The 23,166-nt window shown below is 32.3% G+C and overlaps 2 protein-coding genes, 1 long non-coding RNA gene and 2 pseudogenes across 7 annotated transcripts; all 5 read left to right on the top strand.

Moving 5' to 3' along the window:
* Positions 1-7,868: 7,868 nt before the first annotated feature.
* Positions 7,869-8,508, top strand: LOC148191594 (uncharacterized). The gene is made up of 2 exons (XM_088100601.1): positions 7,869-8,068; positions 8,163-8,508. The coding sequence occupies exons 1-2, from the start codon at positions 7,869-7,871 to the stop codon at positions 8,506-8,508; spliced, it is 546 nt and encodes a 181-aa protein (XP_087956727.1).
* A 695-nt stretch (positions 8,509-9,203) lies between these two features.
* Positions 9,204-11,667, top strand: LOC148191593 (uncharacterized). Its single transcript, XR_015782600.1, has 4 exons — positions 9,204-9,593; positions 9,768-9,826; positions 9,957-10,028; positions 11,575-11,667. It is a non-coding gene; the product is annotated as an uncharacterized LOC148191593 (long non-coding RNA).
* A 376-nt stretch (positions 11,668-12,043) lies between these two features.
* Positions 12,044-13,564, top strand: LOC148191592 (uncharacterized; annotated as a pseudogene).
* A 380-nt stretch (positions 13,565-13,944) lies between these two features.
* Positions 13,945-18,833, top strand: LOC148191590 (uncharacterized). Of its 5 annotated transcripts, none has more exons than XR_015782597.1 (11): positions 13,945-15,428; positions 15,534-15,692; positions 15,769-15,922; positions 16,165-16,285; positions 16,370-16,611; positions 16,690-16,896; positions 16,965-17,057; positions 17,137-17,238; positions 18,104-18,237; positions 18,336-18,410; positions 18,484-18,833. XR_015782597.1 is itself a non-coding variant. In XM_088100361.1 (9 exons), exons 5-9 carry the CDS (start codon positions 17,055-17,057, stop codon positions 18,538-18,540), a joined length of 453 nt encoding a protein of 150 aa, XP_087956487.1. In that variant the 5' UTR covers positions 15,772-15,922; positions 16,165-16,285; positions 16,370-16,611; positions 16,690-16,896; positions 16,965-17,054; the 3' UTR covers positions 18,541-18,833. The 5 variants fall into 5 exon arrangements, 1 of the variants encoding a protein (XP_087956487.1); XR_015782596.1 differs by having other exon boundaries at positions 18,022-18,237; XR_015782598.1 differs by lacking the exon at positions 18,104-18,237.
* On the top strand, positions 13,949-14,542 carry LOC148191591 (uncharacterized; annotated as a pseudogene).
* Positions 18,834-23,166: the final 4,333 nt, after the last annotated feature.

Genomic DNA, 23,166 nt, shown 5'->3' with positions numbered 1-23,166 from the left:
AGACGGAGGAGAAGAATCCAAACATCTAGAGAACTTTTCCCTCCTCCAGAAACTCTGTTGCAACCATCACCACAAGGTTCTAACTATAGCACAGAAAATATGGAGAACAATAATGTCAGAAGAACTCTTGCTGATTACACCAATATAGCTGGACCTCAGCACTTTAACAGTATAGCTAGACCTAGAGTCAATGCAGCTAATATGGAGGTCAAACCAGCACTGATCCAACTGGTGAAAAGCAACCAATTCAATGGGTTATCTCATGAAAGCCCATATGAGCACCTCACTACATTCAATGAGATTTGCAATACAGTGAAGATTAATGGGGTGCTAGATGAAGCGATCAAACTTAGCTTGTTTCCTTTCTCATTGGGAGGCAATGCTAAACTTTGGTTGAATTCTTTCCTAGAAGGAAGTTTCACAGAGTGGGAAGCAGTGGTAACAAAGTTTTTAAACAAGTACTTCCCACAATCAAAGGTGACAAAAGGCAAGCAAGAGATTTCTTCATTTAGGCAAGGCATGGAAGAATCACTGGGGCATGCATGGGATAGATACAAAAGTTTGCTAAGAAAAACACCCACGCATGGCTTTGAAGAACAGGAAGTAGTCTTAACTTTCCTTGGAGGGCTTGGTTCACAAACCAAGATGATGCTTGATGCCTCAGCAGGAGGCAATATTAAATGGAAAACTCCAGAGGAAGCCACATAAATTATAGAAAACATGGCTACTAGTGATAATGAGCTGCACAGTGACAGAGGAGCTCCTATGCAACAAAAAGGAGTTCTCCAATTACAGACACATGATGCCTTGCTAGCTCAAAACAAAATTCTAACTCAACAGCTGGAGACTCTTACTAAAACTCTTGCACAATTACCCAAAGAGTTGAAGATTGCTGCACAGGTACAATCCCAGTTGTGCGAATTGTGTGGAGGCGACCATATTAATGGTCAATGTGCCTTTCCAGTAGAAGCCGTAGAGGATGTAAACTACATGACCAATCAATACCGTCAAGGGAACTATAATCAAGGGTGGAAACCACACCCAAGCATTGGTCAAGGGCAAACTGGGCAAGCTGGTCAATTTAATAAGCAGCAGCAGCAACCCACCTTATGGCAGCAGATATCTATGCTTAATGAAAGGTCCATGAGGATGGAGGAAACTCTTAACAATTTCATATAGAAAACTGAGTCTACCCAAAAGAGCACTGAAGCTGCTATCAAAAATTTGGAAACTCAGATGGGGCAGATCACCAAGTAGGTGGAAGAAAGGCCAAATAGAAATTTTGGGGCTAATACTGAGGTTAACCCCAGAGAAGAGTGCAAGGTGGTAGAGAGTGTTGATGATGAGAAAGTTGAGTTAGATATAGAAGAGAGAAGAGAAATAGAGAGCAAAAACACTTTTCCTTTTCCAATACATCAAGGGAAACAACTGGATTTCACTGAATTATTCAAAATGGTGGATAATGATGCACCTTGGGAGCAGATTCTACAACAAATCACAGTTTACACGAAATCTGATGAAAACATCTCTACAAAGAAAAGACGTAGAGATGATGAAGTAAAGGAGTGTATAACTGTTAAAAAAGAGCCATTCCCTCCTAAAGCAACAGATCCAGGAAGCTTTTCTATACCTTGTACCATAGGGAAGAAAAGGGTTAAGAAAGCTCTTCTTGATTTAGGTTCAAGTGTTAACTTGATACCTTACTCTTTACTGGAGCAAATCGGCAATGTTAATGTGAAACCTGTAAAGGTTAATCTAGTAATGGCTGATGGATCTTCAAAGGAGCCATGTGGGATTGCAGAGGACATTATAGTTTGTGTTGGCAAACTTCAGTTCTTGGCAGACTTTGTGGTGATGAAGATGGAGACAGAGAAGATACCTATCATACTTGGAAGACCGTTTATGAAAACGGCCAGAGCTATCATTGATGTAAATGAAGGTATAGTGGTGCTCCAGGATCGAGAGGAGAGAGTGGTTGTAGACGTCTTTAAAGATGAGACGCAAACATAGGAGGAAGAAGCTAGTTATAAAGCTGCATTTCAAGATGCACACATGACTAGCCATAAAGATGAAGATCCCAAGGTTGCAGGTAACCATTGTTTGTTGTTTCAGGTGAAAAAGGAAGAAAAGATCGGAGGAGGAGGAGAAATTCCTGATGACTGGGAGAAAAGAAGACCCCAACTTGGTGTACCTGTGAGAATCAAAAACAAGTTGTGGGTTGTGAAAGGCTTTAAAGAGAAGGAGATGATAGAGATAGAATCTCCACATCTTAGAAGAATCAAAACAGTTCACAGGAAACAGCTGAGGAGTTGGTGGGATAACAACATCAACTATGAAGAAAGAACTTGAGCTTTACTGGGTCAAGCTAATGACGATAAAAGAGCGCTTGCTGGGAGGCAACCCGGTTGATTTAAAAACTTAAATTTTATTTTTGTTTGTAATTTTTAAATCTGTTGAACATTATTGTGTAAATATTTTGTTGGACATAGCATCTACTGAAGGATGCTAGTTGGATATAGCATCTACTAAAGGATGCTAACACCTACTGATGGGTGTTGGTGGATTTTGGGTCAGGCTCATGACGTTAAACAAGCGCTACCTGGGAGGCAACCCAGTTGATTAATTATTTTTGTTTGTTTCATTTTAGTTGCATAATAGGGTTTTGCATAAGTATTTTAAGCATTGAATTGCAGGGAACCAGTGAGGGGCATGTCTAGGAGGCACGTAGGTTAAGAAAAGAAGGAGAAGAGCACATCACGAAAGTGCTGCTGAGCGGTAATTTACCGCTGAGCGGTACTCTCGCAGATGGGCTTTAGTTTCCCCTCAGCGGGACTCGAGCCCATTAGGGTATTTTATACCCTAAGCTGCGCATAAGCTTCTATTTTCAGGCTTTTCTCTGCACACTCACTCACACATACCTTTTCCAAGGTTCTCCACATCTTTTCCCTCTTCCCTCTTGAGAAAATCTCTCTTTCACTCACTTGCTCACTAGTTTTGCATCTAAGTTTGGGGTTGGGAGAGAGCATCATTGAAGGGGATGATTTCTTCATTGTGGTACTAATGCTTAACAATGTATCTTTTGGTTTTGTGAATTATGTTTGATGCAGGGATGGCCTCCTCATCAGGCAAAGAGAATCAAGACTATAAGATCCAAGAAGAAGGAGGATACAGAGGACAGCTCAGATTGATGAGGAGCTGAGATAGCATTTACTGATGAATGCTATCATATGCTTATGCTTTTATTGGTTTAAGTTTTCTGAACTTATTTGTTTTTGTTTTTAGATTAGGGTTTGATGTACTCTATTGAACACCTGGTTTGTTATGATGGTTTGCTATTAACTGTGATTGTTTGATAAGTAATGCTTGATGATGCTTATTGATTGATTGATGTTGAGATGATGTGCACATTAAAATGCTTATACAGGTGATTCACAAGCTTTGTGAACAAATGCATGATATTATGATTGTGATTGTGAGATTAAGCAGGATGTGTATGTCAAATGTGGATGAGCTTATATGTGAGGTTTTGAGCTCCAGAGTTTTTGTTATGATTGAATGCTATTACTTTGAAAGCATGAATGATTTTGCCCAGGTTTTCTATGATTGAATCAATTGCTTGTTTTGCATCATGTGATCAAGGCCGTTTGTTGGAACCCTTTTTATTGGCCAAATTCATAAAGTTAGCCCACTAAAAGAGAACACTTTGTGTTCTATCCTTTGAACCCTTAGCCTTGAACATAAATTGAAAACCCTTGATTGAAAATCTTTACCTTGATTTAAGTAGAAGATATTGTGTGGTATTGTTAAATGTTCAAGTTTGGGGTTGTTGGGAAAACATGAAAAAGGAAAAGCATTGAGCTAAGAGCTAAAAAGTAAGAATATACAAAGAAAAAGAAAAAGAAAAGAAAAAAAAAAGCAAAGCTCAATGCAAATGCAAAGGCAAGTTGGGAAAAATAAGAATAATTGTGTTGATTATGATTCTCTTAACTCAAGGATTTTGTGATCCAGAAAAACCAATTTTCTTGTTAGCCCAGCCACATTATAAGCCATTGAAAAGTCCTTGTGATGATGCATGCTTGTGAATGTTTTTGATTGTGGTAAAATGAAAGGCAAAGTTGATTCATGTGACATTGTGATAGTAGAGTGAATGAGTGATTACCTCTTATACACTTGTGTGTGAGTGAAACACTTTACCTAGTGAGGAAATATTCCATGAACACATGAACATCCATGCTTAATTGATTGATCATTCATGAAAAATAGCATTTGCTGGAATTTAAATGACTTTGTGAACACTAAAGCATGTGCACATCTTGATTGAACTCTTGGTCATAAGTTTGATTGTAGTTTTTACTTATCTTGAAAAAGAGGATCTTTGAATAAGTGAACCATCATATGAATTGGTTGAAGATTGAGTTACACCTTATTTGCTTGAGGACAAGCAAAGTTCTATGTTTGGGGTTGTGATAACAGTTGAAAAACTGTTATTTTCATGCTTAAATTGATACTAAAAGCAACCTTTAACACTTAGAAACTAGCTTGAAATCATGCTTTTAGTCATATTTTCAGAAATAAGAGAGCTGGACAGGTTTATGCTTGATTTCAGTGTTTTTGTGCAGGTTTTAAGGTGAATTTGGTGAAAGAAGTGAAGAAGGAGAGAGATGGAATCAGAAAAGACATCAAAAAGTGCAAAAGGAGAAGCCGCAACTGCCGCTCAGCGGCAGTTTACCGCTGAGCGGCACTCAGGAGTTCATGTTGGAACCGCTGAGGGGCAAAATGGCCGTTGAGGGGAAGAAACTACTCACGCACTTACCGCTGAGCGGCACTTTACCGCTGAGCGGCACACTTATGGGCTTGGACCTAGATTTTCTGTAATTTTAGAATAGTATATAAGTTTTAGGACGTCCTAGGGTTTGTATCTTTGGCAGAAACGAAGCAAACACTCTCTCTTCCACCCCTTTGAAGGAGGATCTTGGATGCTCAGGCTACCTCTTCACCTTTCTAGGGTTTTATCTTTCATTCTTTCATTATTGTTCATCTAGGTTCACCATGAATATGGTGAACTAAACCTTGTATGTTTGTTGGGGAATCAATGTAATCTTTTGAAGCTCTCATATATGGAATTTGTGCTTGTATCTTAATCTAAGACTTATGCTTTCTTTCATCATTAGTTAGGGTTTTTCCTCTTTGCTCAATGCTTGCTTTGTTTAACTCATTCAATGCATGATTTTTGATTTTATCGATACGGGAACGTACGGGGAAGTCTAGATCCGAGGAATTTCTCCCAATAGTATATTGGTTGCCTTAAGCTCCTGTGTTAAAAAACTAATTGTTAGGAATGCTAGGAATCGTATGAACTCGTAATTAGGGAGAAGCCTTCTTGAAAGGTAATTTAGAGAGTGGCATTAACAATGATGACTTGAATGTTGAATTCCTAAAATATATGAGAGTGGATAAGATGAAATTGACCCCCAACAACATATTCATCAATATATTTCATTGAAAGTGCTTGTCTTTTGTTTTAGCCATTGATCAACCTCATGCATACATGTTTATTTTCGTCTTTTGCATAGTAAAATCCAATTATTTTGTTCTTAAGTCTTAGTTAATCAACAAATCACATAACTAAACTAGGCCGTGAGTCCTTTGGGAGAACGATACTTGGTCTTACCGAGTTTATTACTTGAAACGATTCGGTCATACTTGCCGATTGTTAAACAAGTTTGTGACATCATATTTTGGTGATCATAAATTTGTGCATCAATGGTCTAGTGATCCAGACTTGTGGAGCTATTTTGGCATAGTAGCCTCTGTCAAAGAATTAGGTCATATGAACATCAAAGAATTATGGTACGGTTTAGGAGGTCAGTCTGTGGACCAAGATAGGTTAGAATTATTAACTGATGATAGGGGTGCCATGCATATGTTGAACATTGCTAGGTTAAATGATGAAGTTAATCTGTATGTGGTTCATAATATGATGGAAATGGAAATAATAGAAATGATTGATTGGGTTGGTGGTCATCTTGATGATGAAGGTGATATTGCAACACAAGTGGAGGAGGTTGAGGTTGTTGGTGATGGTCAACTTGGAACAAAAATGGTGGAGGGTGAGGGGGATGCCCATGAGGGTGATGTTGAGGTCCATACTGAAGTTGGAACAGATATGGTGGAGGGTGAGGGGGATGCCCATGAGGGTGATAGTGAGGATCATACTGAAGTTGGAACAAAAATGGTTGAGGGTGAGGGTGATGCCCATGAGGATGATGGTGAGGATCATACTGAAGTTGGAACAAAAATGGTTGAGGAAGAGGGTGATGCCCATGAGGGTGATGGTGAGGATGTTGAGGTCCATTAGGTTGATGATGTTGAGGTCCATCATGTACAGGAAGCTCAGGTACAGGATGTACATGATTTTGAGCTAGACGATTTAGGAGAGGATGATGATGTAGAGGACAGTGAGGGTGATGATGTACATGAGGCAGAGACTGAGGACGAAGATGTAGATTGGGTGAATAAAGTCTAATTGATGTCAGCGTGCATTGTGACATTGGGACTTCTAAAGGAAATGTGAGACAAGAAGCTTCCAGTGCAGTACTTGAGTCTTCATAGTCAACAGATAATGATTGTATTCATGATGTCCGTGGGTTGTCTAACAATGAGTGGCTATCAGAGGAGTTGATTAGTGGATCAGATAGTGAGGACAATGATGGGTCCACTAAGATAAGGTTTTCCACTTTTAGTATGCCTAAAACTTTGGAGGGTTATAAATGGGAAGTAGGAACCTATTTTGCTGAGAAAAATGAATTCATAGATGCCATAAGGACTTATGCACTAAGTAATGGAAGAAGTTTAAAATTTATTAAGAATGACAAGAAAAGGATTTTTGTGAAGTGCTTGGGTGGAAGAGGAAATTGTAAATGGTATGCCTATTGTTCCTTCAGGAGTGATGTCAATGCATGACAACTAAGAAAAGTGTTTGATGCTCATAGCTGTAGTAGAGATTTCAATGTAAAGTTGATGACTTCAAAGTGGTTGAGTCAAAGGATGGAGAAAACTGTGAGAGAAAACCCTACAATGAAGGTCATAGACATTCGGGACAAAGTCACTAGGAAATGGAATGTAGGAATTTCAAGAAATATGCCTTTTAGGGCAAGAGCCATGGCAAAAGATAAGGTTGAAGGGTCATTTGTTGTAGACCTATTATTGGGTTAGATGGATGCTTTTTGAAAGGCAAGTATGGAGGGGAGTTACTAACAGCAGTGGGAAGATATGGAAATGAACAAATGTTGCCCATAGCATATGTTGTTGTTGAGGTAGAAAACAAAGACTCCTGGACTTGGTTCTTGGAGCACCTTATTGAGGACCTTGGTGGGGCAGCTGTATGTGCATGATGCACATTTATTTCAGACGAACAAAAGGTCAGTCAATGTTCAATATCTTGTACATATAACTGAATATCTTCATTACACAAATGTTAATTAAAATATCTTGAATATGTCAGGGTCTTTTGCCAGCTATCCAAGATCTTCTGTCTGGTGTAGAACAAAGATTTTGTGTTATGCATTTATATTCGAACTTCAAAAAAAAAAATTCTTGGAAAAAACCTTAAACGTCTCATGTGGAGGGTAGCAACAGCCACACATCCACAACAATGGGAGGCTGAAATGAGGAATATTAAAGACATAAATTTAGACGCATTTAAATATTTGCTTGCCATCCCACCTAGGTATGTATTAAGTCTTATAATTATTTGATAAACTCACAGTTCACATTTACATACTTGACTAGTTATATTCACTTATCCCTGGTTTTGGTCAAGATCTAGATTCACCTCTAGATCACAATGTGACACTCTTGTGAACAACATGTTTGAGGGCTTTAATAGTGTGCTAGTTGATAGTAGGTGTAAGCCTATTATTAGCATGTTAGAACACATTAGAGTTTACATAATGAAGAGATGGGCTGCCACTAGGACAAAGATGACATCATATCAAGGTTCAATCTTCCCCAAGGTTTTTAACAGATTTCAGAAGGAGTCCTGGTTAACTAGATATTGGTTACCAAGGTAACTTTTATGATGTGTGTTTCCATTCATGTTAACTTTGTTTCCATTTATATTGATCCACCTAATTGTGTTACGAATTGTGTATTAAATACAGGTGGTCAAGAGAAAAATTATTTGAAGTGAAACATGTTTCACAATTTGGTCAGCAATTTGTTGTGAATGTTGACAACATGGACTGCACATGTAGAAAATGGGCAATTACTGGAATTCCTTGTACTCATGCCATAACTGCAATGAAATTTTTTAATATAAATGCAGAAGAATACATTGGACACTGGTTTAGGAAGTCTACCTATGAAGAGACTTACAACACAATAATTAACCCTATCAATGGTCAAAATGTCTGGGATGTTACACCCTATTCAAATATATTACAACCAAAGAAGAGAACAATGCCAGGAAGGCCCAAGAAGAAACGAAGACTGGAGGATGGGAGTTGAAGAAGAATAACAGTTAATTAAGAAAACTAGTTTGACACATAACATACCTTAGCTAATTTGGACATAATACAAAATAAACCTTTAAGTACAATTGAATAATAATGTCCACGTTATATTATTATTATTTTAATTATTTATATTAGTAATAGATTAACGTTTTTTAAAAAAATTATTACTTATGCTAATGAGAAAGTTTATTATCTACTTTTTATAATTTTATAGTTGTAATCAAAGTATATGATTTTTTAATAGGAAAATCTTTCCTTTAGAGAGGATGTTATATATATATATATATATATATATATATATATATATATATATATATATATATATAAATGAATGAAATATAAATATATTATTTTTAGGACGTATTAATTAAATATATTTTATTGATTTAACTGTGTGTTGTTTTTTTTATTTTAATATTTTAATTGAATTTGCATCGGAAGGTAATTTTCTTAAATTTTTAAAATATTTAAAATAAATTTGTATTGTTTAAAATTTAGAACTTAAATAAAAATATTTAAATTTGTAAAAACCTAAAATTTAATTTATTATTTTAAATTATCCATGAGTCAAACTATGGAACTTTATCAGATAATATTATGTATAATCAGAACACTACAAAAATAATACATTTTAGGAGGGTTAGTTTTCGGGAGTTTTAGAAATCCTGAATAATTTTCGACGGTTTAGGACTAAAATCGTAGTTACCTTTTTTTTTTTATTTTTTTTGCTTCTATAACAGACGATGGCCCTAAATTTTTTTTTTTTTAGTGTATTTCCATAAATAATATCCATCCCTCTTCACGCCTTTCATTTCTTCTATCTTTACTCATTTTCCCTGATTCTCTAATTTCTCATAAACCCTAACTCTCTCCCTCCCCTTCCTGCGTCTTCATTTCCCTGCATCATAATTATTTCCCTAAAAACCCTTCCTCGCACCATCTTCGTTCTGGTCTTCCCCTCCTAGAGTTGAGCGAAGTGTCGAGGCGTCGAGGCAGCGTGGAGGTGCCTTATTGTTCGTCGAGATGCTCTCGGAATTCCTTGCATCTGTGGTTCACGCAACTCAGAAAGCTGGCAAGGTCACTTCATTTTCTCTTTGTTCATTTTCAATCTACGCGTTTGTCTCTTGTACGTTACTCTATTGAACGCGTTATTGATTCGATTGTGTCTAACTCTTTTCTTTTGCTGTTGTTGTTAACTCTTCTATTCGATTATGCCAACTACTATTCCGACTGCCCGACATCCACCAGCAGTGCGATCTAGAGTGCCTAGAAAAGGATAGGCTACAAATCCACACAGTATTGCTGAAAGGGTGGGCCATTGGATATTTTGGATAATACAAACCTTTTACTTATTGTAGAGATTATTATTTAGAATAATGACAAAATAACTTAAGTTATTTTCATGATTTGCTAATTTTTATTTTTCATGTTGCCATTCAGTGATAGTTGCGTAGAGAGAGAATAGCTGAAAGAATCAAGGTTTTGCAAGAATTGGTTCCTAGTGTCAACAAGGTATTCTTGGATATGCATGCAATTTTATTCCTAAATGTAGTTTGATACTTATCTATAGAACTTGTGAGATTTTGCCCGTGGATAAGTAATGGATTGTGTTTCATCACTAGACTCTATAATCAATTAGAACTTGTGAGATTTTGCCTGTGGATAAACAATTAGAGATTTTCAAGGAGTGTGCGTGAATGTCTCTGTAATTTGTCTTGTTTGATTTTTTAACTATTTACAGCGTTTCTAGTTTTCTCCTCAATATAAAACTATTGTATCAAAATGAATGTTAAACATGATAAGGTGATATTGACTAATCAGATAAAAAGCACTGATGCTTCTAATTTTGAATTTGGAAGAAGGCTAAAGAGGAGAACCATCATTTAAAATGACCACATTTCCAAGCTATTCGAGATAACATAAATAAAAAATGGAAAAAGAAATTGTGTCTTTTGAATAAAAAATGTGTAGGATTGGGAAAAGCAATGTAACTTTGACATGAAAGAGTGTTGATAAAAAATGTGTGAAGAGAATATACCAAACCATAAAAATGTGTGAAGAGAATATACAAAACAATACTGTATAACAGCACACACTCAACTATAAGTCTAAAGGTTACATTGAACCTAAATATGTCCAACAATGTGTTTGGGTCTATATAATTCAACATCAATCAAAATAAATCATTATCATATCAATTTGTTAATAGTTACGTATTCTATTAAATCCTATCAAAGTTTCTTTCTCTCTGTTATCATTTATTTTCTAAATACACCAAAACCCCAACCAAGTAGATGTGTTGAGAAAGTATTTAACTTATTCTTAAGAAACTTGAACCAAAAAACCAAACATATCATTCCAGACTTAGATAAGAATCCATATTTCCATGTTAGATTATATACAAAAATACCCCAAAAAACTACATGCATGCAAGAGAATATTAAAAGATAAAAGAAAAGATAAAGTAGGAAAAACTTACTGAAATCAAAATTCTAATTGGTAGAATTTGATTATTATCAGCACACTAATAGCTACCTGGTGAAAAAGATAATAAAAACTTAGGTATCACATAAAGAAGACAAAGTAAATTACGATAGTTAATAAATTTTGGAAATACAATTTTCATTCATCATCTATTTTTAATCTCTGTTATCTGATGATCCTAAATGTATTCATTACAACTTAAGAAAATAGTGATTGATAGATGTCTTTGAATTTTACTGTATTGAAGTTCGAATGTCAAACTCAAACTAACAGATTTAGGCAATTTTAGCATGATAGAATTTAAGATTTTAACTTATAAGATGAAGTAAAAAGTAACACCTAGATCAGAAAAGTCATTAAATATTTCTAAAAACTGACATGGACAAGTTCAAGTGATTGTTGTTGGAGTTGAAAAAGACATATATCAATGCAGGTTGAATCTTCTCCTCGCGTTGTCGTGCTCATTACGAACTGTGATTGATTTTTTTCAGTAGTTGTTTAGTTTAGAATAGATGATGAGATTAATCTTCTTAACAAGATATTTTGGGTACTCTGTATTTCTTAATTGACTTAGCCTTGCTGAACGTAAACATAAGGTGTGTTATGGCCTTGTGAAAGTTGTTGTGCTATCACATCCATCATTTGTCCAAGTGAATAACTTCCGAGGTATGAGTTTTCATCAATGTTGATTATTTCTTAATTTACATATTTACATAAAACAAAAAAACAATATATATATATTAATTTATTTTTATGACATTTAAAATATTTTGTTAATAGCATTAAATTGTTTCTTAGAAGTAGTGATTCAAAGTCTAGTAAATATTATTCTTGAGCAATGCTATCATAGCTGGTACTTAGTGTTTTATTCACCATTTACTTTTAACATTAAGTAGGTGTACTACTTAGTATTAAATTATTCTAGGTAACAATTTCATAACTAAGTAGGGGAACTACTTAGTTTTAACATTATGTAGTGTATTTCGTTGAATGCGGTCACTTGTTCTAACCTTTCAATCCTCTTGGCATGAACAAAGATTTTAATGGATAAATCATGGATAGACATGCCTCGAAATACAAGTCAATATATGAGAGGATTGAATACCTTCTTGGACTTCACATTCACTAATAATGGTGTTAGGGGAAAAATAATATGTCCATGTCAGAAATGCAACTTTAAGAAATTTCAAAATCGTGAAGAAGTATGATCACTTAATTATTAAACCTTTTCCAAAAGGGTATACAGTGTGGCTTCTGCACGGGGAGAGAAGAGTAAATGACGAAGCGCCTTAAGTAATGGTTGATGCTCCTCAAGTAATGGCCGAAGAAGATGGTGGAAGAGTTGAAATTAATGATAATATGTGTGAAATGATTAATGATGTATTTGCAAATCATTGCTCTAACAACGACATGGCAGATGATGACCAGATGGGTGTAGAGTCAAGCCATACTAAAAGTCATGATGGGATAGATTTTTTGGAATTATAGCAAGATGGACAACAAAGCTTATATGAAGGATGTGATAAATATTCAAAACTTTCTTTCTTGGTGAAGTTATATCACATCAAATGTCTATGCAGAATAAGTGACAAAGCTATGTCCATGATACTGGAGTTGCTAGCAGATGCATTTGAACATGCTAAAATTCCAAATTCATTCTATGAAGCCAAAAAAGCTTGGTCTTCATTACACCAAAATTGATGCTTGCCCAAATGATTGTATGTTGCATGTTGGAGAAGACAAAGATAGAGATTCTTGTAAGAAATGCAAGACATCAAGATGGAAGCCAAAAAAGAGAAATACAATTGGTGATGATGTTGTTGTTAATAAGCGAAAGAAGATTCCTACAAAGGTTTTAAGGTATTTTCCTTTGAAGCCTCGATTACTGAGGATGTTTTTGTCATCTAAAATAGATGAGCATATCAGATGGCATGCATCAGAAAGTACGGATGAAGGCATGTTAAGACATCCAAGAGATTCTGAAGCATGGAAGAAATTTGACTTGATGCACCCTCAATTTGCCTTAGAGCCTCGAAATGTGATACTCAGTTTATCTATTGATGGGTTCAATCCATATGGCAACTTGAGCACAAATCACAGTATTTGGCCAGTTGTTCTCATACCATACAACCTTCCTCCTTGGATGTGTATGAAACAAAGTTCATTTATTCTATCCATGATCCTTCCTAGAAAGCGAGCACCGAGCAATGATATTGATGTTTACTTATAACCATTAATAGAAGAGTTGAGGAGTTGTGGAACACTGGCATCAAAACTCTTGATTCATATGGGAATGAAGTATTTGATATGCATGCAACCATATTGTGGACTATTAGTGACTTTCCAAGACTTGGAACCTTATCTGGGTGGAACACACATACAAGATTGGCATGTCCAATATGTAATTTTGATACTACTCCTAAGAAGCTTGCCAATCAGTGACAATCTCAGGACATGATATCTTACAACAACTTGGTAATGTTCACGTTGAATTTGGGAAAGAACCTATAATTGAAGAAAGCTCAAAAAGACAACGCATCTCTAAGGTAGAAACTCTACAATAGCGAAAGAAAAGTATATTTTTTGACCTTCCTTATTGGGTAGATAACTTATTGCACCATAATCTGGATGTTACGCATATTGAAAAAAATATTTGCGACAATATATTGTTTACATTGTTGAATGATAGTACAAATAATAAATGCAAAGACAATCTAAAGGCAAGAAAGGACTTGCAACTTTGGGGTATAAGACTAGATTTGTGGTCTGACGAGCATTCTAGATATCTTCCTGCTATATATACATTGTCAAATGTAAATAAGGATATGTTTCTGAAAACTTTGAAGAATATAACTATACCTGATGGTTAATCAAGTAATATCAGTAGATGTGTTGATGTCAAACAACGTAAGATTGGAGGACTAAAAAGTCATGACTCACATGTGTTGATGGAACAACTTCTCCCTTTGGCAATAAGAAAGACACTCCCTAAAGAAGTCTCGTCTATTTTGATTGATCTATGCTCTTTTTTTAAATAATTATGTAATAAAGTTTTGAAGATAGATGAACTTGTCCAATTACAAGATAGAGTTGTCCTCACATTGTGTCACATGGAGATGTTATTCCCTCCTTCTTTTTTCACAGTGATGGTTCATTTGATTGTGCATTTAGTAGAAGATGTCAAGCTTGGAGGACCTGTTCAATATCGATGGATGTATCCTATTGAGAGGTACTTGGGAAAATTGAAGTCTTATGTGCGTAATAAGGCACAAGCTGAAGGCTCAATAGCAGAAGGTTACATGGTTGAAGAGTGCTTAACAATTTGTTCTAGATACTTAGATGGAATTCAGATTGTGTTTAATAGATTGTGTCGTGTTAATGATGAACCAAGCATTAGCTCTTGTACTGTAAGCACTTTATTCCCACCAATCGGAAAACCAGTTGGAGGTTTCACTTATTTCACTCTATCTACAAAGGAAAAGTTACAGGAACATCGTCGTAGCCTAGCAAATAGTTCCATAGTTGACCCATTTCTTCAGTAAGTATTTTCACTTCGTCAATTCTACTAATTAGTCTTTTATTAGAAAGTAACTATGTCTAATTTGGACACTTCGTGTAGGGAATTTAGAGACACTATACAGAGACAATTGAGAAGTCGGAGTCGACAATCATCTTTGATAGACTAGAGAGTTCATAGGGAATTTGCAAATTGGTTTTCACGTCGTGTACGTATATTTATACCAATGAACATTGGTTTCATTCTATGTTATAATTCATAATTGATATGGACATGTTATTTTTTTCCTTTTAGATAAGGAATGACTCAACTAGCCTCCACTCAACTGATTTGAAATTCTTAGCCATGGGTCCGATTGATTGTGCAAAGCGATATAGTGCCTATAATGTTAATGGATTCAAGTTTAGGATCGTGGAGCGTGACATATGGCTTAAAACACAAAATAGTGGAGTGTTTGGTACATTTGGGACAAGGAGTTATGCAAGTAGTAGTGATAATCAAATGCAATTTGGAGGTGTGCCTTATTATGGTCGATTAGTGGACATAATTGAAATAAATTATCATGGTTGTTTCTCAATTGCCTTGTTCAAATGTATGTGGGCTAATACAAGAACATGTAAGGGGATTATGACTGATGAGTTGGGATTTACAAGTGTAAGTTTTGGACGCTTGATCCATAGCGGTGATAATGATGATGATGAACCATACATTCAGGCGTCAGAAGCACAAATGGTATATTATGTAGATGATGAGTTTGATAAAAATTGGTGCATCCCAATACATATAAAGCCTAGAGACTTGTACAACATGGGTGAAGATGATGTTGACAATTTTCATGAATGTGAACCATTTCAACAACAAAATTTAGAAATATTATTTCCAGATGATGAAAGAAATATACCATTAACAAGGTTTTAATTTTAATTATTAGTTATTATATATATTGTTATTCTGTTTATTTTCTTGTTTATTATATTTATAGCTGGTTTAAGTTTTATTTATGTAATTGTTTGTAGAGCACCTGAAGATGAAGAGAATGATAGTTAAGAACAATGAGACACAACATCATACACAAGCACATAATACATGGGGTCATATAGTAAATCATCCACCAGCACCTCAAAGTGCAATACCTAAAGTCCAATCATCTCCATCTCTATCTACCCCTCAAAGAAGTAAGTTCCCTTTACTGATTGTTTAATTAAAATTTATTTATGTTGTTGAAATTTTTTGACATTCATTTATTTGTAGAACATACAAACTAAAGTTACCTCCGACAAGCCAAAGCCTATGCACTCTTGGAACCATTCAGCCCCCAAATGCAATTGGTGTTCAATCAGCAAATCAAGTATTTTCGTTTGGTCAACCCCCAAATGAAGTTATCCAGTCACTCGTTGAAGTTGATGTAAGTGTTCTTTCAAATATGTTAAATATGTTCTTTGAAATGATAATATATGTTATCTTAGCATATACTTTGATGAATTTTGATAGTCATGTTGTGACATTTCTAGGAACCACAAGTACACCTTGAAACTAAAACTAATTAGAAAAAAGAATTTGTCAATATAATTTGTTTCTCTGCTGCTTGCATCTGATCTCTATTCCTATCAACTGCATTCATTTAATCTGACATTTAACCTTGTGTAGCAACAAGAAAATTCACATGTACAAGATGAACATGAACAAGATGAAAATCAAGATATTTTGTTGGAAGTGCAACAAGAAAGGTCATCAACATACAAGAGATCATGGTTGGTTGATGTTATTGGTAAGCCACTGTTACTTATATCAATAAATATTGTTGAAGTTCTTTCACACAAGGGTATTTGACACAAATTTGATTTCTTCACAGATGACCAATGCAAGATGACTACCAAACACTTAAAAACAAATGATGTTTGGAATTTGCCTCAAAATGAAAGGATTATTGTACGTTGGAATGAGCAATATCAACCAATTGGAGATGGTGGCACATTATTGAATCGGTTCTTAGGGAGTATTGCTAGAAACTTCAAGGCATTCCCTATTTGTTATTCTACTTGGAAGAAGATTCCTAAAGATTACAAAGAAGACATAATTCATAATACCATTCAAGTAAGTAATGTAAATTTTCAATTCATAATTAAGTTATTTGATAATTGTTGTTGATTTTGATTAAAATATGTTTTGAAGACAAAGTTTGCAGTTAATTACGATATTCAAATCAATTACATCTTGAAATTACTTAATCATAAATGGAGAGATTCTCGGCAAGAATTGTGGCAACAAAGAGATGATGGCACACGTACTAGAGATGAATTGATTGCCATGGCTCCAGAAGGAATAGATAAAGATCATTGGGCTTCTTTTGTTGATTATCGACTTGATTAAAGAACAAAGGTAAAACCTAAATTTCTTTTCTTAAAATTCTGATATAATTTATTAACTTTTTTTTATGATAATGTTAGGAGATTGCCCTAAAAAATAAACACAATAGGACACAACAAACTCTTGCTCACACGGGGGGTTCGAAGAGCATTGCAAGAAAGAGGGAAGAAATGGTGAAGTAATATTGTTCTTTAGTTTTCTATTTCTCATTATATTTATCACACACTTATATGTGTTTGTTCATTTTCATAGGAAAAAGAGTGTGGAAACAAAGTTAGCAGAGGAGAAGTATGGATAGCTAGCCATAAGAAGACCAACAGAGCTTATGTCAGTGATGAGGCAAGGAAAATTTGTGTAAGTTATCTAAGCCTAATTATGGTATAGTTACAATTTAAATATGTCATGAAGTATTTTTTTTCAGTGGCTGAAACTAGTTTTGACTAATTTTCAGAATTTGAACGTAAGACAAACATGTGAACCATGTATTGTAATTTATTTGGTGCTTTAGGTCTTACTATAAGGATTGAATGCATTCTGGTGAATTGTTGTGAAGTAATGTGTTGACAAAGATGAAATAAAACCTGTTGAATGGGTACAATTTGTTGAAATTAGTGTCATCCCCTTCATTAGACACTAGAAAACGACACAGCCAGACAAAATAGGAAACCATTTATACATTGTAACCCTCTACATTAAACTCCAAAGCCTTCATAAAAAGTAATAGATAATTGTTTTACATAAGTGAATCCCCTACCCCGCCATAACAGAAGAAAAGAAAACGGAGACTTCATTTTTATTAGGTGAGAGGCTTTGTCTGACAGCGCATAACACCTAGTGGTACCCAACTTTCTTCTCTTTTTTAACTTGTTAGTGTTATCCATATCAAACATAGAATAACCAAAAGTTACGGCAAACAAAGAAAACATAATCTTCACGCATTTTCTCTTTCTTCCATAACACTACAACCAATCATCACTTCCAAACATTTCACACCTTTCTCATACTGCAATTATCCTTCATTGCACTTACTGTCTTTTCCTTACTGCAAACCACAAAATCATCATATTTATAACATAAGTAAAAGACATGAATCAGATACTTGTAGAATTTCACTATTTTATTAAATGTTGAATGTAGGAACAAATTGAAGCATATGAATCCACAACATCGTCTCAATCAAAAAAAATATCCAATTCAGATTCATTGGCTCATGCTTTAGGAATCCAAGAGCATTGGGGACGCGCTCGCGGTCTAGGTTTGGGTCCTTGCCCATCTAAAGTCTTTAGAGTCAAAGTTCGTTCTCATAGTGGATCATCTTTAGTTGCCCCTTCTAATGATGAATTACAAACTCAGGTTAATGAATATTTTATCAATTACTTGATTTGTTCCTTTTATGATTAACTTGTTAGGTATCATTTTTCTTACTTTCTAAATAATTTCATGTGTTACAGGTATCTTCATTGACATCACAAGTCAATGACATGAAATCACAATTGCCTTCAAAGTTTGCCGCATTTCAACCATCGGTAATAATTGCTAAATCTATTTTTATGATTTTTTAAAAATATATAACCAACTAACTATTATGTTATATTGTAGGTATCTGATCAAGGAAGCGTGTCAAACGATGAGTGTAATGAAGATCAAGAAAATTAGACATGCATGAACAATTAGTTATGTCTGGATTGATATGCAATATATGAATTTTTGAGGATGCAAATATCACCTGCCATCCTTTTAATTGTGTATGTATTGATATGCTAGTATCTTTAAGTGATTTTATTCACATGCACTATGCAATCACCAGTAGCAAAATTAGTAACAAGTTTGAGCATGATAGTGTCAATAACTTGATTAGTAGCTGACATACTCTTTATACTCATCATGACACTGATTACAAATAAGAAATTTGAGAAAATTTGAATTTAGATATCCTATTTTAAAAGCAATATCACCTCCTCACCTACTTGATTATATTAGAATCTTGTCCTTAATGTTGTATAGTTTTTACTCGTCTTTAATTTAATCACCACATCTTTTAAATCAGTTTTCCCATTCTCAGATGTTTTGAAATTAATTTCTTCTGCTAATATAGTCCATATAAGACATTTTACATTGATCAACAGAACATTTAAAGAAGCACCTACCAAATTGAAAAAGGTGCACATAATTTGGTGAAATGGGCCATTTCAATAAAGAAGTAACATATAGACAAAAGAAATTTCTAGCAAGTTATCCAGATGAAAGTGTTATGATAGAAAATGACAAAGGGAACTATTTCAACAATTTTTTAAGTGTGAAGACAGATTTAAAAAGCAAAAAAAAAAATGTTAAGGAACTAAAACTTTAATTTAACCTTTACGTCTTTAATTAGCTAAACATGAAAAACTAATTTGAACTAGAAGCATGGAGTAACAGATGTCACGACCAATAAAAATTTGAGCTATCACTACATTTCCGACAGTTTTGTAGGAAACCCCTAGAAATAGAGACGGTTAAAAGAAACTCCGGCTATTCCCAACGGTTTGCAAAAACCCCTAGAAATAGTGGCAGTTTTCCCATAACCCCGGGAAATTGTGGCGGTTTCATACAAAACCGCCAGTAATGCTTAACGACATTGCTTTTCCCCGAGACTTTTGTAATCGTGGAAAACAAATTTTCCAAGGATTAAAACCGCTGGAACGCTAAAAATAATCCCTGAAAAAATTATAATTTTTTTAGTGGAAGATGCATATTTTATTTTTTAATAATGTATTATTTGTTAATTTTCAATTTTATAATAACGTACATTAATTATAATAAACAATTGGTTTGTTATAATTAATGTTAACGATAATTAATTGATAATATAAGATACTATACGTTTTATATATAATGATTTGACTATAACTATTCAACGTTAGAGACTTCGTAAAGAGTTTTAATTAAGTGATTTAAGAACTAGTATTTCACACCGTATAAATTATATTGAATATAGGATATATATTTGGATTACAATGTTAAAGAAAACTTAATAATATTCTAAAATTTCTTATAAAATATTTTATTTTTAATATTTTTATTATGGATATAACAATAAAAAGAAATAGATAAAAGGTTTTGGAATATTTTTTTTAAATATAACTAAAATTAATTTTAATTTGTTACAAAATCACTAGGAGTTAATGAATTAGAAATAGTATAACACCCGAAATTCTCACACTGAAATTTAATAGATAATATAATTATTGTACATTTATTTTACTATCATGTGTCACGCGTATAAAGAGTGTATACTGAAAAATACATTATGCTTTCAAACATCACATAAAACACTCATAATTTTTTTTTTCTTCTTAAACTATTCTTCATTTTTCTGCTGCATCCTGCTTAACTTGTATTGGTTCAGAAGTCGTTCCCTCAACCTCTGTATAACATATACATTATTATTATACATAATACATTCACCATTATTATACATAATAAATTCATGTAATATGCAACTATTATATTAGACTCTATGATTCGGATAAATTAATAGAAAAATCTTTTCTTAGAGACCATGTTATATATATATATATATATATATATATATATATATATATATAAATATGAATAAAAATAAATATATTATTTTTAAGACGTATTAATTAAATATATTTTATGATATTGAATATTATTTAAATATGAATAATATCATTATAATATGAATTGATTATCTATGCACCAATTATATATAGTCACGTATAATTGATATTATAACATTGCGCATTTAACAAAACAAATAAAGATAATCTGCATAAAAACTAAGAGTAATATTACAACACACATTAAATAATCCAAAAATATAATAGAACAAAAAACTATTAATTATAAAGAAATTATTTACACTTTTATAATATTACATTAATTACTTTTTATTAAACAATGCAAATATATATATATATATATATATATATTAAATCAAATTTTATATAAACAATTTAAATACTATATTTAAATATACAACACATAGTCAAAAATTACATTAATTGAATATATTAATTATATATTAAAATAAGATGTAAATTAATGATATGTTTTAAATGAAAACATATTTTATTGACTAACTATTTTTAAAAACGAAAAAGTATAAAAATAAATTATTTCTAAATTCGTGTTTAGATTTCAAAATTTAAATATTGTATTTTAAATATTAAAATAGTCAAAATTTAACTTCAAAGTAATTATATCTTAACGTAATAAATAAGTTATTAATAATTTTATTATTAAATAGATTTAATTGACTAACTCTTTTTAAATGTGAAAGCGTATAATAGTTTTTTATAACATAACTACTATTGAATACAACTAATTGTCTTATTTCATTATTTTTGGAATTCATTAGTCTATCAAAATTCACTTAGGCTATCAATATATATATATATATATATATATATATATATATATATATATATACGTATTAAAAAAATATATTAATAATTTAAATACTATATTTAAATATATGACACATAGTCAAAAATATATTAGTTGAATATGTTAATTATATACTAAAATAATATATAAATTAATGATATATTTTACACTTTTGTAATATTACATTAACTAATTTTTTATTGAACAATGTAAATATATATATATATATATATATATATATATATATATATATATTAAATAAATCTTTATATTAACAATTTAAATACTATATTTAAATATATGATACATAGTCAAAAACTACATTAGTTGAATATGATAATTATATATTAAAATAATATATAAATTAATGATATATATTAATTAAAATATATTTTTTGACTAAATATTTTTAAAAATGAAAAAGTATAAAAAAAATTCCTTATAAATTTGGGTTTAGCTTTCAATATTCAAATATACTAATTTAAATATTAAACATAGTAATTATATATTAGAATAATAAATAAGTTATTAATATTTTTCCTATTAAATAGATTTTATTGACTAACTATTTTTAAATGTGAAAAAGTATAATAGTGTTTCTCTATAAATTCATGGTTAGCTTTCTTAAAACAATACAAAAGACTTTATCTTCTATTAAATTTAGAATCCTTAAAAAATACTAAGAAAAAAGATATGGGAAAAGTTGAGATAAAAGCTATTGGAGTTTTAATTATGGTCATGATTCTTTTGGGTTTTTCACATGCTGAATTAAATGGAAAAACTGATGATTTGTTTTGCCAAGAAAAATGTGCATTCAAATGTTATTCTGAACAACCACTCCCTATACTATATAAAAATTGTATTAAGGATTGCGAATCACACTGCAATAAATTATCTTCTGATCCTGTTTACAAATGTTTTACTACTTGTGACTTAATGAAGTCCATTGCCTACAACACTGGTATGCGCTCTCTCAAAATAATCACTTGTTTCCATAGTTTTATATTTCTATTTAGATTTCATTTTATTAAATATTTTTTCATAACTTTGATAATTACCTTTCCTATTGCTTTTAATTTTAACCAATTACTTTACTTTCTTATCAGGAGCTCATGGTCTTGCACATAACATGATGAATACATGCATGCAAGAGTGTAGAAAAAAGTTATAATTTGTAAGAAGAACTTTAGAGTGAAAAATTGATAGAAGAAACTGTATTCCTACAAAATTTTAAAAAATAATCATGACCAATAAACAATATTGAGTTATTTTCATACTTATTGTTGATCTACTTTCTTCTATCTTATGTCTTCCTCTTTACTATTGCAACTTGAGTATTAATAATATTAATAAAATAAAATAATTTTTTAACAACATTATCATCAATTTCCATTAAGGAAGAAAATTAAAAAATATTCTAAAGAAAGTGATAATTAAGGTTTGTGAGTAGGGCATTAAGATATAATGTGAATTAAAATCATCAATACGACCTGTCCTTAATAGAACTGATCTTATTATAGAAATTTCGTACTTTTGTCGGATCTTCCTATCTCCTGATCGAACTTGTGTAGGTAGATGTTGCACAGTATAAATATATTATTTTTAGGACGTATTAATTAAATATATTTTATTGATTTAATTGAGTGTTGTTTTTTTTTAATTTTAATATTTTAATTGAATTTTCATTGGAAGGTAATTTTCTTAAATTTTTAAAATATTTAAAATAAATTTGTATTGTTTAAAATTTAGAACTTAAATAAAAATATTCAAATTTGTAAAAACTTAAAATTTAATTTATTATTTTAAATTATCTATGAGTCAAACTATGGACCTTTATCAGATAATATTATGTCTAATTAGAAGATGCATATTTTGTTTTTTAATAAT

This window comes from Vigna umbellata, chromosome 10 (genome assembly GCF_029865625.1).
Source record: "Vigna umbellata cultivar VRB3 chromosome 10, Vumbellata_1.0, whole genome shotgun sequence".
Taxonomy (NCBI): Eukaryota; Viridiplantae; Streptophyta; class Magnoliopsida; order Fabales; family Fabaceae; genus Vigna; species Vigna umbellata.
The sequence above is the reverse complement of the archived record's forward strand: the minus strand, read 5'-3'. Positions and strand labels throughout refer to the sequence as shown.